The sequence below is a fragment of the Cetorhinus maximus genome, unplaced genomic scaffold, assembly GCF_964194155.1.
Source record: "Cetorhinus maximus unplaced genomic scaffold, sCetMax3.hap1.1 HAP1_SCAFFOLD_2024, whole genome shotgun sequence".
NCBI lineage: Eukaryota > Metazoa > Chordata > Chondrichthyes > Lamniformes > Cetorhinidae > Cetorhinus > Cetorhinus maximus.
In genome coordinates this window covers 42,605-55,502 of record NW_027597964.1, presented here as the reverse complement: position 1 = coordinate 55,502, position 12,898 = coordinate 42,605, and the positions used below count along the sequence as shown (strand labels likewise).

The 12,898-nt window shown below is 59.5% G+C and overlaps 1 protein-coding gene across 1 annotated transcript in view; it reads left to right on the top strand.

The window, feature by feature from the left end:
- The first annotated feature begins 967 nt into the window (after positions 1–967).
- The window catches only part of ercc1 (excision repair cross-complementation group 1), a 37,436-nt gene continuing 25,505 nt past the window's right edge, over positions 968–12,898 (top strand). The window contains exon 1 of the mRNA XM_078537178.1: positions 968–1,114. Coding sequence (XP_078393304.1) covers positions 968–1,114 — 147 coding nt within the window. The remainder of the gene's footprint in view (positions 1,115–12,898) is intronic.

Genomic DNA, 12,898 nt, shown 5'->3' with positions numbered 1-12,898 from the left:
TTCTCTCCGTCTCCTTCTCTCCGTCTCCTTCTCTCCGTCTCCTTCTCTCCGTCTCCTTCTCTCCGTCTCCTTCTCTCCGTCTCCTTCTCTCCGTCTCCTTCTCTCCGTCTCCTTCTCTCCGTCTCCTTCTCTCCGTCTCCTTCTCTCCGTCTCCTTCTCTCCGTCTCCTTCTCTCCGTCTCCTTCTCTCCGTCTCCTTCTCTCCGTCTCCTTCTCTCCGTCTCCTTCTCTCCGTCTCCTTCTCTCCGTCTCCTTCTCTCCGTCTCCTTCTCTCCGTCTCCTTCTCTCCGTCTCCTTCTCTCCGTCTCCTTCTCTCCGTCTCCTTCTCTCCGTCTCCTTCTCTCCGTCTCCTTCTCTCCGTCTCCTTCTCTCCGTCTCCTTCTCTCCGTCTCCTTCTCTCCGTCTCCTTCTCTCCGTCTCCTTCTCTCCGTCTCCTTCTCTCCGTCTCCTTCTCTCCGTCTCCTTCTCTCCGTCTCCTTCTCTCCGTCTCCTTCTCTCCGTCTCCTTCTCTCCGTCTCCTTCTCTCCGTCTCCTTCTCTCTGTCTCTGTCTCCTTTTCTCTGTCTCTTTCTCTCCGTCAAGGGGGAGATCGAATCGAGGCGTTCGGAATCGGGAAGGGTCTGCGATGGGGATCAATGAGGAGAAACTATCTCCGGTAGCGGGAGGGTTGGGAACCAGAGGGAGACACAGATCGAGGGGCGATCGGGGGAAAAGAACCAGAGGGGGATGGGGGTGGGGGTGAGGGGGGGAGGAGATGGGGGAAAGGTTTTGTTTTAAACACAGCGAGTTGTTGTGATCTGGAAGGCGCTGCCCGAAAGGGCGGCGGAAGCAGATTCAATCGGCATTTTCAAAAAGGGGAAATCGGATAAATACTCAAAGGGGAAACGTTGACAGGGGCATGGAGGGAGGGAGGGAGGGGGATGAATTGGGTCACTCGTTCACAGGGCTGGCACGGGAAAGAGGGGCTGAATGGCCTCCCTCACGCAGTCTCTCTCTCTCTCTCTCTGTCCTCGCAGTCTCCGCTATCACTGCCTGAATCACGATTACATTCACAAGCGGCTGAAGGATCTGGGGCAATCCTTCGCATTGCGAGTCTTACTGGTCCATGTGGATGTGGTAAGTAGCTGAGGGCATGTGTGAGTTTGGGCAAGCGGGAGGTTGGAGGAGACACCAGCTAAAAGCATCGGGAGCCCGGCCTGCCTGAGCAGTGTGGTCTGGGACAGAGCGGCTGGCATCTTAGCTCTTGAGTGAGATAGAGGAACACAGAATGGTTCGTGCTCATGCATGCGTCTGCGAGTGCACGTGTGTGAGTGCACGTGTGTGAGTGCACGTGTGAATGCGTGTCAGTGAGTGCGTGTCTGTCAGTGCACGAGTGTCTGTGTGTGCACGTGAGTGCGTGTCTGTGAGTGCACATGTGAGTGCGTGTGTGTGTGCGCGTGTGTGAGTGCGCGTGTGTGGGTGCGCGTGTGTGGGTGCGCGTGTGTGGGTGCGCGTGTGTGGGTGCGCGTGTGTGAGTGCGCGTGTGTGAGTGCGCGTGTGTGAGTGCGCGTGTGTGAGTGCGCGTGTGTGAGTGCGCGTGTGTGAGTGCGCGTGTGTGAGTGCGCGTGTGTGAGTGCGCGTGTGTGAGTGCGCGTGTGTGAGTGCGCGTGTGTGAGTGCGCGTGTGTGAGTGCGCGTGTGTGAGTGCGCGTGTGTGAGTGCGCGTGTGTGAGTGCGCGTGTGTGAGTGCGCGTGTGTGAGTGCGCGTCTGTGAGTGCACGTCTGTGAGTGCACGTGTGTAAGTGCGTGTCTGAGAGTGCACGTGTGTAAGTGTGTGTCTGACTGCGTGTGTGAGTGTGTCTGTGAGTGTTTGTGTGAGTGCGTGTCTGTGAGTGCACATGTGTGAGTGCGTGTGTGTGAGTGCACGCATCTGAGTGCACGTGTGTGAGTGCGAGTCTGTGAGTGCACGTGTGTGAATGCGAGTCTGTGAGTGCACATGTGTGAGTGCACATGTGTCTGTGAGTGCACATGTGTCTGTGAGTGCACATGTGTCTGTGAGTGCACATGTGTCTGTGAGTGCACATGTGCCTGCGAGCGCGCGTCTGCGAGTGCGTGTGTGAGTGCGTGTCTATGAGTGTGTGTCTGAGAGTGCACGTGTGTAGGTGTGTGTCTGAGATTGCACGTGTGTGAGTGCGTGTCTGCGAGTGCACGTGTGAGTGCGTGTCTGCGAGTGCGTGTTTGCGAGTGCACGTGTGTGAGAGCATGTGTGAGTGCGTCTGTGAGTGCACATGTGTGAGTGCGTGTCTGTGTGCACGTGTGTGTGTGTGTGTGTGTGTGTGCGAGTGCACATGTGTGTGTGTCTGTGAGTGCACGTGTGTGAGTGCATGTGTATGAGTGCGTGTCTTTGAGTACACGTGTGCGAGTGCGTGTCTGCGAGTGCACGTGCGCGAGTGCACGTCTGCGAGTGCGTGTTTGAGAGTGCACGTGTGTAAGTGAGTGTCTGAGAGTGCACGTGTGTAAGTGTGTGTCTGAGAGTGCACGTGTGTAAGTGTGTGTCTGAGAGTGCACGTGTGTAAGTGTGTGTCTGAGAGTGCACGTGTGTAAGTGTGTGTCTGAGAGTGCACGTGTGTGAGTGCGTGTGTGAGTGCGTGTGTGAGTGCACATGTGTCTGTGAGTGCACATGTGTCTGTGAGTGCACATGTGTCTGTGAGTGCACATGTGTCTGTGAGTGCACATGTGTCTGTGAGTGCGCGCCTGTGAGTGCGCGCCTGTGAGTGCGCGCCTGTGAGTGCGCGCCTGTGAGTGCGCGCCTGTGAGTGCGCGCCTGTGAGTGCGCGCCTGTGAGTGCGCGCCTGTGAGTGCGCGCCTGTGAGTGCGCGCCTGTGAGTGCGCGCCTGTGAGTGCGCGCCTGTGAGTGCGCGCCTGTGAGTGCGCGCCTGTGAGTGCGCGCCTGTGAGTGCGCGCCTGAGAGTGCATGTGTGTAAGTGAGTGTCTGAGAGTGCACGTGTGTAAGTGTGTGTCTGAGAGTGCACGTGTGTAAGTGTGTGTCTGAGAGTGCACGTGTGTGAGTGTGTGTCTGAGAGTGCACGTGTGTGAGTGCGTGTGTGAGTGTGTCTGTGAGAGTTTGTGTGAGTGCATGCCTGTGAGTGCACATGTGTGAGTGCGTCTGTGAGTGCGTGTGTGTGAGTGCACGCGTCTGAGTGCGTGTTTGTGAGTGCAAGTGTCTGAGTGCACGTGTGTGAGTGCGAGTCTGTGAGTGCACGTGTGTGAGTGCGAGTCTGTGAGTGCACATGTGTGAGTGCACGTGTGTCTGTGAGTGCACGTGTGTCTGTGAGTGCACGTGTGTCTGTGAGTGCACGTGTGTCTGAGTGCACGTGTGTATGTGAGTGCACATGTGTCTGAGTGCACGTGTGTGAGTGAGTGTCTGTGAGTGTACGCGTGTGAGTGCGCGCCTGTGAGTGCGCGCCTGTGAGTGCGCGCCTGTGAGTGCGCGCCTGTGAGTGCGCGCCTGTGAGTGCGCGCCTGTGAGTGCGCGCCTGTGAGTGCGCGCCTGTGAGTGCGCGCCTGTGAGTGCGCGCCTGTGAGTGCGCGCCTGTGAGTGCGCGCCTGTGAGTGCGCGCCTGTGAGTGCGCGCCTGTGAGTGCGCGCCTGTGAGTGCGCGCCTGTGAGTGCGCGCCTGTGAGTGCGCGCCTGTGAGTGCGCGCCTGTGAGTGCGCGCCTGTGAGTGCGCGCCTGTGAGTGCGCGCCTGTGAGTGCGCGCCTGTGAGTGCGCGCCTGTGAGTGCGCGCCTGTGAGTGCGCGCCTGTGAGTGCGCGCCTGTGAGTGCGCGCCTGTGAGTGCGCGCCTGTGAGTGCGCGCCTGTGAGTGCGCGCCTGTGAGTGCGCGCCTGTGAGTGCGCGCCTGTGAGTGCGCGCCTGTGAGTGCGCGCCTGTGAGTGCGCGCCTGTGAGTGCGCGCCTGTGAGTGCGCGCCTGTGAGTGCGCGCCTGTGAGTGCGCGCCTGTGAGTGCGCGCCTGTGAGTGCGCGCCTGTGAGTGCGCGCCTGTGAGTGCGCGCCTGTGAGTGCGCGCCTGTGAGTGCGCGCCTGTGAGTGCGCGCCTGTGAGTGCGCGCCTGTGAGTGCGCGCCTGTGAGTGCGCGCCTGTGAGTGCGCGCCTGTGAGTGCGCGCCTGTGAGTGCAAGTGTGTGAGAGCGTGTCTGCGAGTGCACGCGTGTGAGTGCAAGTGTGTGAGAGCGTGTCTGCGAGTGCACGCGTGTGAGTGCGCGTCTGCGAGTGCGTGTCTGTGAGTGCACGTGTGTGAGAGTGCACGTGTGTAAGTGAGTGTCTGAGAGTGCACGTGTGTAAGTGTGTGTCTGAGAGTGCACGTGTGTAAGTGTGTGTCTGAGAGTGCACGTGTGTAAGTGTGTGTCTGAGAGTGCACATGTGTAAGTGTGTGTCTGAGAGTGCACGTGTGTAAGTGTGTGTCTGAGAGTGCACGTGTGTGAGTGCACATGTGAGTGCGTCTGTGAGTGCGTGTGTGTGAGTGCACGCGTCTGAGTGCGTGTTTGTGAGTGCAAGCGTCTGAGTGCACGTGTGTGAGTGCGAGTCTGTGAGTGCACGTGTGTGAGTGCGAGTCTGAGTGCACATGTGTGAGTGCGTGTCTGTGAGTGCACGTGTGTCTGTGAGTGCACGTGTGTCTGTGAGTGCACGTGTGTCTGTGAGTGCACGTGTGTCTGTGAGTGCACGTGTGTCTGAGTGCACGTGTGTATGTGAGTGCACATGTGTCTGAGTGCACGTGTGTGAGTGAGTGTCTGTGAGTGTACGCGTGTGAGTGCGCGCCTGTGAGTGCGCGCCTGTGAGTGCGCGCCTGTGAGTGCGCGCCTGTGAGTGCGCGCCTGTGTGTGCGCGCCTGTGTGTGCGCGCCTGTGTGTGCGCGCCTGCGAGTGCGCGCCTGCGAGTGCGCGCCTGCGAGTGCGCGCCTGCGAGTGCGCGCCTGCGAGTGCGCGCCTGCGAGTGCGCGCCTGCGAGTGCGCGCCTGCGAGTGCGCGCCTGCGAGTGCGCGCCTGCGAGTGCATGTGTGTAAGTGAGTGTCTGAGAGTGCACGTGTGTAAGTGTGTGTCTGAGAGTGCACGTGTGTGAGTGTGTGTCTGAGAGTGCACGTGTGTGAGTGCGTGTGTGAGTGTGTCTGTGAGAGTTTGTGTGAGTGCATGCCTGTGAGTGCACATGTGTGAGTGCGTCTGTGAGTGCGTGTGTGTGAGTGCACGCGTCTGAGTGCGTGTTTGTGAGTGCAAGTGTCTGAGTGCACGTGTGTGAGTGCGAGTCTGTGAGTGCACGTGTGTGAGTGCGAGTCTGTGAGTGCACATGTGTGAGTGCACGTGTGTCTGTGAGTGCACGTGTGTCTGTGAGTGCACGTGTGTCTGTGAGTGCACGTGTGTCTGTGAGTGCACGTGTGTCTGTGAGTGCACGTGTGTCTGTGAGTGCACGTGTGTCTGAGTGCACGTGTGTATGTGAGTGCACATGTGTCTGAGTGCACGTGTGTGAGTGAGTGTCTGTGAGTGTACGCGTGTGAGTGTACGCGTGTGAGTGTACGCGTGTGAGTGCGCGCCTGTGAGTGCGCGCCTGTGAGTGCGCGCCTGTGAGTGCGCGCCTGTGAGTGCGCGCCTGTGTGCGCGCGCCTGTGTGCGCGCGCCTGTGAGTGCGCGCCTGTGAGTGCGCGCCTGTGAGTGCGCGCCTGTGAGTGCGCGCCTGTGAGTGCGCGCCTGTGAGTGCGCGCCTGTGAGTGCGCGCCTGTGAGTGCGCGCCTGTGAGTGCGCGCCTGTGAGTGCGCGCCTGTGAGTGCGCGCCTGTGAGTGCGCGCCTGTGAGTGCGCGCCTGTGAGTGCATGTGTGTAAGTGAGTGTCTGAGAGTGCACGTGTGTAAGTGTGTGTCTGAGAGTGCACGTGTGTGAGTGTGTGTCTGAGAGTGCACGTGTGTGAGTGTGTGTCTGAGAGTGCACGTGTGTGAGTGCGTGTGTGAGTGTGTCTGTGAGAGTTTGTGTGAGTGCATGCCTGTGAGTGCACATGTGTGAGTGCGTCTGTGAGTGCACGCGTCTGAGTGCGTGTTTGTGAGTGCAAGTGTCTGAGTGCACGTGTGTGAGTGCGAGTCTGTGAGTGCACGTGTGTGAGTGCGAGTCTGTGAGTGCACATGTGTGAGTGCACGTGTGTCTGTGAGTGCACGTGTGTCTGTGAGTGCACGTGTGTCTGTGAGTGCACGTGTGTCTGTGAGTGCACGTGTGTCTGAGTGCACGTGTGTATGTGAGTGCACATGTGTCTGAGTGCACGTGTGTGAGTGAGTGTCTGTGAGTGTACGCGTGTGAGTGCGCGCCTGTGAGTGCGCGCCTGTGAGTGCGCGCCTGTGAGTGCGCGCCTGTGAGTGCGCGCCTGTGAGTGCGCGCCTGTGAGTGCGCGCCTGTGAGTGCGCGCCTGTGAGTGCGCGCCTGTGAGTGCGCGCCTGTGAGTGCGCGCCTGTGAGTGCGCGCCTGTGAGTGCGCGCCTGTGAGTGCGCGCCTGTGAGTGCGCGCCTGTGAGTGCGCGCCTGTGAGTGCGCGCCTGTGAGTGCGCGCCTGTGAGTGCGCGCCTGTGAGTGCGCGCCTGTGAGTGCGCGCCTGTGAGTGCGCGCCTGTGAGTGCGCGCCTGTGAGTGCGCGCCTGTGAGTGCGCGCCTGTGAGTGCGCGCCTGTGAGTGCGCGCCTGTGAGTGCGCGCCTGTGAGTGCGCGCCTGTGAGTGCGCGCCTGTGAGTGCGCGCCTGTGAGTGCGCGCCTGTGAGTGCGCGCCTGTGAGTGCGCGCCTGTGAGTGCGCGCCTGTGAGTGCGCGCCTGTGAGTGCGCGCCTGTGAGTGCGCGCCTGTGAGTGCGCGCCTGTGAGTGCGCGCCTGTGAGTGCGCGCCTGTGAGTGCAAGTGTGTGAGAGCGTGTCTGCGAGTGCACGCGTGTGAGTGCAAGTGTGTGAGAGCGTGTCTGCGAGTGCACGCGTGTGAGTGCGCGTCTGCGAGTGCGTGTCTGTGAGTGCACGTGTGTGAGAGTGCATGTGTGTAAGTGAGTGTCTGAGAGTGCACGTGTGTAAGTGTGTGTCTGAGAGTGCACGTGTGTAAGTGTGTGTCTGAGAGTGCACGTGTGTAAGTGTGTGTCTGAGAGTGCACGTGTGTAAGTGTGTGTCTGAGAGTGCACGTGTGTAAGTGTGTGTCTGAGAGTGCACGTGTGTGAGTGCACATGTGAGTGCGTCTGTGAGTGCGTGTGTGTGAGGGCACGCGTCTGAGTGCGTGTTTGTGAGTGCAAGCGTCTGAGTGCACGTGTGTGAGTGCGAGTCTGTGAGTGCACGTGTGTGAGTGCGAGTCTGAGTGCACATGTGTGAGTGCGTGTCTGTGAGTGCACGTGTGTCTGTGAGTGCACGTGTGTCTGTGAGTGCACGTGTGTCTGTGAGTGCACGTGTGTCTGTGAGTGCACGTGTGTCTGAGTGCACGTGTGTATGTGAGTGCACATGTGTCTGAGTGCACGTGTGTGAGTGAGTGTCTGTGAGTGTACGCGTGTGAGTGTACGCGTGTGAGTGCGCGCCTGTGAGTGCGCGCCTGTGAGTGCGCGCCTGTGAGTGCGCGCCTGTGAGTGCGCGCCTGTGAGTGCGCGCCTGTGAGTGCGCGCCTGTGAGTGCGCGCCTGTGAGTGCGCGCCTGTGAGTGCGCGCCTGTGTGTGCGCGCCTGTGAGTGCGCGCCTGTGAGTGCGCGCCTGTGAGTGCGCGCCTGTGAGTGCGCGCCTGTGAGTGCGCGCCTGTGAGTGCGCGCCTGTGAGTGCGCGCCTGTGAGTGCGCGCCTGCGAGTGCGCGTCTGAGAGTGCATGTGTGTAAGTGAGTGTCTGAGAGTGCACGTGTGTAAGTGTGTGTCTGAGAGTGCACGTGTGTAAGTGTGTGTCTGAGAGTGCACGTGTGTGAATGTGTGTCTGAGAGTGCACGTGTGTGAGTGCGTGTGTGAGTGTGTCTGTGAGAGTTTGTGTGAGTGCATGCCTGTGAGTGCACATGTGTGAGTGTGTCTGTGAGTGCGTGTGTGTGAGTGCACGCGTCTGAGTGCGTGTTTGTGAGTGCAAGTGTCTGAGTGCACGTGTGTGAGTGCGAGTCTGTGAGTGCACGTGTGTGAGTGCGAGTCTGTGAGTGCACATGTGTGAGTGCACGTGTGTCTGTGAGTGCACGTGTGTCTGTGAGTGCACGTGTGTCTGTGAGTGCACGTGTGTCTGTGAGTGCACGTGTGTCTGAGTGCACGTGTGTATGTGAGTGCACATGTGTCTGAGTGCACGTGTGTGAGTGAGTGTCTGTGAGTGTACGCCTGTGAGTGCGCGCCTGTGAGTGCGCGCCTGTGAGTGCGCGCCTGTGAGTGCGCGCCTGTGAGTGCGCGCCTGTGAGTGCGCGCCTGTGAGTGCGCGCCTGTGAGTGCGCGCCTGTGAGTGCGCGCCTGTGAGTGCGCGCCTGTGAGTGCGCGCCTGTGAGTGCGCGCCTGTGAGTGCGCGCCTGTGAGTGCGCGCCTGTGAGTGCGCGCCTGTGAGTGCGCGCCTGTGAGTGCGCGCCTGTGAGTGCGCGCCTGTGAGTGCGCGCCTGTGAGTGCGCGCCTGTGAGTGCAAGAGTGTGAGAGCGTGTCTGCGAGTGCACGCGTGTGAGTGCAAGTGTGTGAGAGCGTGTCTGCGAGTGCACGCGTGTGAGTGCGCGTCTGCGAGTGCGTGTCTGTGAGTGCACGTGTGTGAGAGTGCATGTGTGTAAGTGAGTGTGTGAGAGTGCACGTGTGTAAGTGTGTGTCTGAGAGTGCACGTGTGTAAGTGTGTGTCTGAGAGTGCACGTGTGTAAGTGTGTGTCTGAGAGTGCACGTGTGTAAGTGTGTGTCTGAGAGTGCACATGTGTAAGTGTGTGTCTGAGAGTGCACGTGTGTAAGTGTGTGTCTGAGAGTGCACGTGTGTGAGTGCACATGTGAGTGCGTCTGTGAGTGCGTGTGTGTGAGTGCACGCGTCTGAGTGCGTGTTTGTGAGTGCAAGCGTCTGAGTGCACGTGTGTGAGTGCGAGTCTGTGAGTGCACGTGTGTGAGTGCGAGTCTGAGTGCACATGTGTGAGTGCGTGTCTGTGAGTGCACGTGTGTCTGTGAGTGCACGTGTGTCTGTGAGTGCACGTGTGTCTGTGAGTGCACGTGTGTCTGTGAGTGCACGTGTGTCTGAGTGCACGTGTGTATGTGAGTGCACATGTGTCTGAGTGCACGTGTGTGAGTGAGTGTCTGTGAGTGTACGCGTGTGAGTGCGCGCCTGTGAGTGCGCGCCTGTGAGTGCGCGCCTGTGAGTGCGCGCCTGTGAGTGCGCGCCTGTGTGTGCGCGCCTGTGTGTGCGCGCCTGTGAGTGCGCGCCTGTGAGTGCGCGCCTGTGAGTGCGCGCCTGCGAGCGCGCGCCTGCGAGCGCGCGCCTGCGAGCGCGCGCCTGCGAGCGCGCGCCTGCGAGCGCGCGCCTGCGAGCGCGCGCCTGCGAGCGCGCGCCTGCGAGCGCGCGCCTGCGAGCGCGCGCCTGCGAGCGCGCGTCTGCGAGCGCGCGTCTGCGAGCGCACGTGTGTGAGTGCGTGTCTATGAGTGTGTGTCAATGAGTGTGTGTCTGAGAGTGCACGTGTGTAGGTGTGTGTCTGAGATTGCACGTGTGTGAGTGCGTGTCTGCGAGTGCACGTGTGTGAATGCGTGTCTGCGAGTGCGTGTCTGTGAGTGCACATGTGTGAGTGCGTCTGTGAGTGCACATGTGTGAGTGCGTGTCTGTGTGCACGTGTGTGTGTGTGTGTGTGTGTGTGTGCGAGTGCACATGTGTGTGTGTCTGTGAGTGCACGTGTGTGAGTGCATGTGTATGAGTGCGTGTCTTTGAGTACACGTGTGCGAGTGCGTGTCTGCGAGTGCGTGTGTGCGAGTGCGTGTCTGCGAATGCGTGTCTGCGAGTGCGTGTGTGCGAGTGCGTGTCTGCGAGTGCGTGTCTGAGAGTGCATGTGTGTAAGTGAGTGTCTGAGAGTGCACGTGTGTAAGTGAGTGTCTGAGAGTGCACGTGTGTAAGTGTGTGTCTGGGAGTGCACGTGTGTGAGTGCGTGTGTGTGTGTATGTGAGTGCACATGTGTCTGAGTGCACATGTGTCTGTGAGCGCGCGCCTGTGAGCGCGCGTCTGCGAGTGCGTGTCTATGAGTGTGTGTCTGAGAGTGCACGTGTGTAGGTGTGTGTCTGAGATTGCAAGTGTGTGAGTGCGTGTCTGCGAGTGCACGTGTGAGTGCGTGTCTGCGAGTGCACGTGTGTGAGAGCATGTGTTAGTGCGTCTGTGAGTGCACATGTGTGAGTGCGTGTCTGTGTGCACGTGTGTGTGTGTGTGTGTGTGTGTGTGTGTGCGAGTGCACATGTGTGTGTGTCTGTGAGTGCACGTGTGTGAGTGCATGTGTATGAGTGCGTGTCTTTGAGTACGTGTGCGAGTGCGTGTCTGCGAGTGCACGTGTGTGAGTGCATGTGTATGAGTGCGTGTCTTTGAGTACGTGTGCGAGTGCGTGTCTGCGAGTGCGCGAGTGCTCGTCTGCGAGTGCGTGTCTGAGAGTGCACGTGTGTAAGTAAGTGTCTGAGAGTGCACGTGTGTAAGTGTGTGTCTGAGAGTGCACGTGTGTAAGTGTGTGTCTGAGAGTGCACGTGTGTGAGTGCGTGTGTGAGTGCGTGTGTGAGTGCGTGTGTGAGTGCGTGTGTGAGTGCGTGTGTGAGTGCGTGTGTGAGTGCGTGTGTGAGTGCGTGTGTGAGTGCGTGTGTGAGTGCGTGTGTGAGTGCGTGTGTGAGTGCGTGTGTGAGTGCGTGTGTGAGTGCGTGTGTGAGTGCGTGTGTGAGTGCGTGTGTGAGTGCGTGTGTGAGTGCGTGTGTGAGTGCGTGTGTGAGTGCGTGTGTGAGTGCGTGTGTGAGTGCGTGTGTGAGTGCGTGTGTGAGTGCGTGTGTGAGTGCGTGTGTGAGTGCGTGTGTGAGTGCGTGTGTGAGTGCGTGTGTGAGTGCGTGTGTGAGTGCGTGTGTGAGTGCGTGTGTGAGTGCGTGTGTGAGTGCGTGTGTGAGTGCGTGTGTGAGTGCGTGTGTGAGTGCGTGTGTGAGTGCGTGTGTGAGTGCGTGTGTGAGTGCGTGTGTGAGTGCGTGTGTGAGTGCACATGTGTCTGTGAGTGCACATGTGTCTGTGAGTGCACATGTGTCTGTGAGTGCACATGTGTCTGTGAGTGCACATGTGTCTGTGAGTGCACATGTGTCTGTGAGTGCACATGTGTCTGTGAGCGCGCGCCTGCGAGCGCGCGCCTGAGTGCGTGTCTATGAGTGTGTGTCTGAGAGTGCACGTGTGTAGGTGTGTGTCTGAGATTGCACGTGTGTGAGTGCGTGTCTGCGAGTGCACGTGTGAGTGCGTGTCTGCGAGTGCGTGTCTGTGAGTGCACGTGTGTGAGAGCATGTGTGAGTGCGTCTGTGAGTGCACATGTGTGAGTGCGTGTCTGTGTGCACGTGTGTGTGTGTGTGTGTGTGCGCGAGTGCACATGTGTGTGTGTCTGTGAGTGCACGTGTGTGAGTGCATGTGTATGAGTGCGTGTCTTTGAGTACACGTGTGCGAGTGCGTGTCTGCGAGTGCGTGTCTGCGAGTGCGTGTCTGCGAGTGCGTGTCTGCGAGTGCGTGTCTGCGAGTGCGTGTCTGCGAGTGCGTGTCTGCGAGTGCGTGTCTGCGAGTGCGTGTCTGCGAGTGCGTGTCTGCGAGTGCGTGTCTGAGAGTGCATGTGTGTAAGTGAGTGTCTGAGAGTGCACGTGTGTAAGTGAGTGTCTGAGAGTGCACGTGTGTAAGTGTGTGTCTGAGAGTGCACGTGTGTGAGTGCGTGTGTGTGTGTATGTGAGTGCACGTGTCTGAGTGCACATGTGTCTGTGAGTGCGCGCCTGTGAGTGCGCGCCTGTGAGTGCGCGCCTGTGAGTGCGCGCCTGTGAGTGCGCGCCTGTGAGTGCGCGCCTGTGAGTGCGCGTCTGCGAGTGCACGCGTGTGAGTGCGCGTCTGCGAGTGCGTGTCTGTGAGTGCAAGTGTGTGAGAGCGTGTCTGCGAGTGCACGCGTGTGAGTGCGTGTCTGCGAGTGCGTGTCTGCGAGTGCGTGTCAGTGAGTGCACGTGTGAGTGCGTGTCTGCGAGTGCGTGTCTGAGAGTGCATGTGTGTAAGTGAGTGTCTGAGAGTGCACGTGTGTAAGTGTATGTCTGAGAGTGCACGTGTGTAAGTGTGTGTCTGAGAGTGCACGTGTGTGAGTGCGTGTGTGTGTGTATGTGAGTGCACATGTGTCTGAGTGCACATGTGTCTGAGTGCACATGTGTCTGAGTGCACATGTGTCTGTGAGTGCACATGTGTCTGTGAGTGCACATGTGTCTGTGAGTGCGCGCCTGTGAGTGCGCGCCTGTGAGTGCGCGCCTGTGAGTGCGCGCCTGTGAGTGCGCGCCTGTGAGTGCGCGCCTGTGAGTGCGCGCCTGTGAGTGCGCGCCTGTGAGTGCGCGCCTGTGAGTGCGCGCCTGCGAGTGCGCGTGTGTGAGAGAATGTGTGAGTGCGTGTCTGCGAGTGCGTGTCTGAGAGTGCATGTGTGTAAGTGAGTGTCTGAGAGTGCACGTGTGTAAGTGTGTGTCTGAGAGTGCACGTGTGTAAGTGTGTGTCTGAGAGTGCACGTGTGTAAGTGCGTGTCTGAGAGTGCACGTGTGTGAGTGCGTGTGTGTGAGTGCACGCGTCTGAGTGCGTGTTTGTGAGTGCAAGCGTCTGCGTGCACGTGTGTGAGTGCGAGTCTGTGAGTGCACGTGTGTGAGTGCGAGTCTGTGAGTGCACATGTGTGAGTGCGTGTCTGTGAGTGCACGTGTGTCTGTGAGTGCACGTGTGTCTGAGTGCACGTGTGTGAGTGCGTGTCTGCGA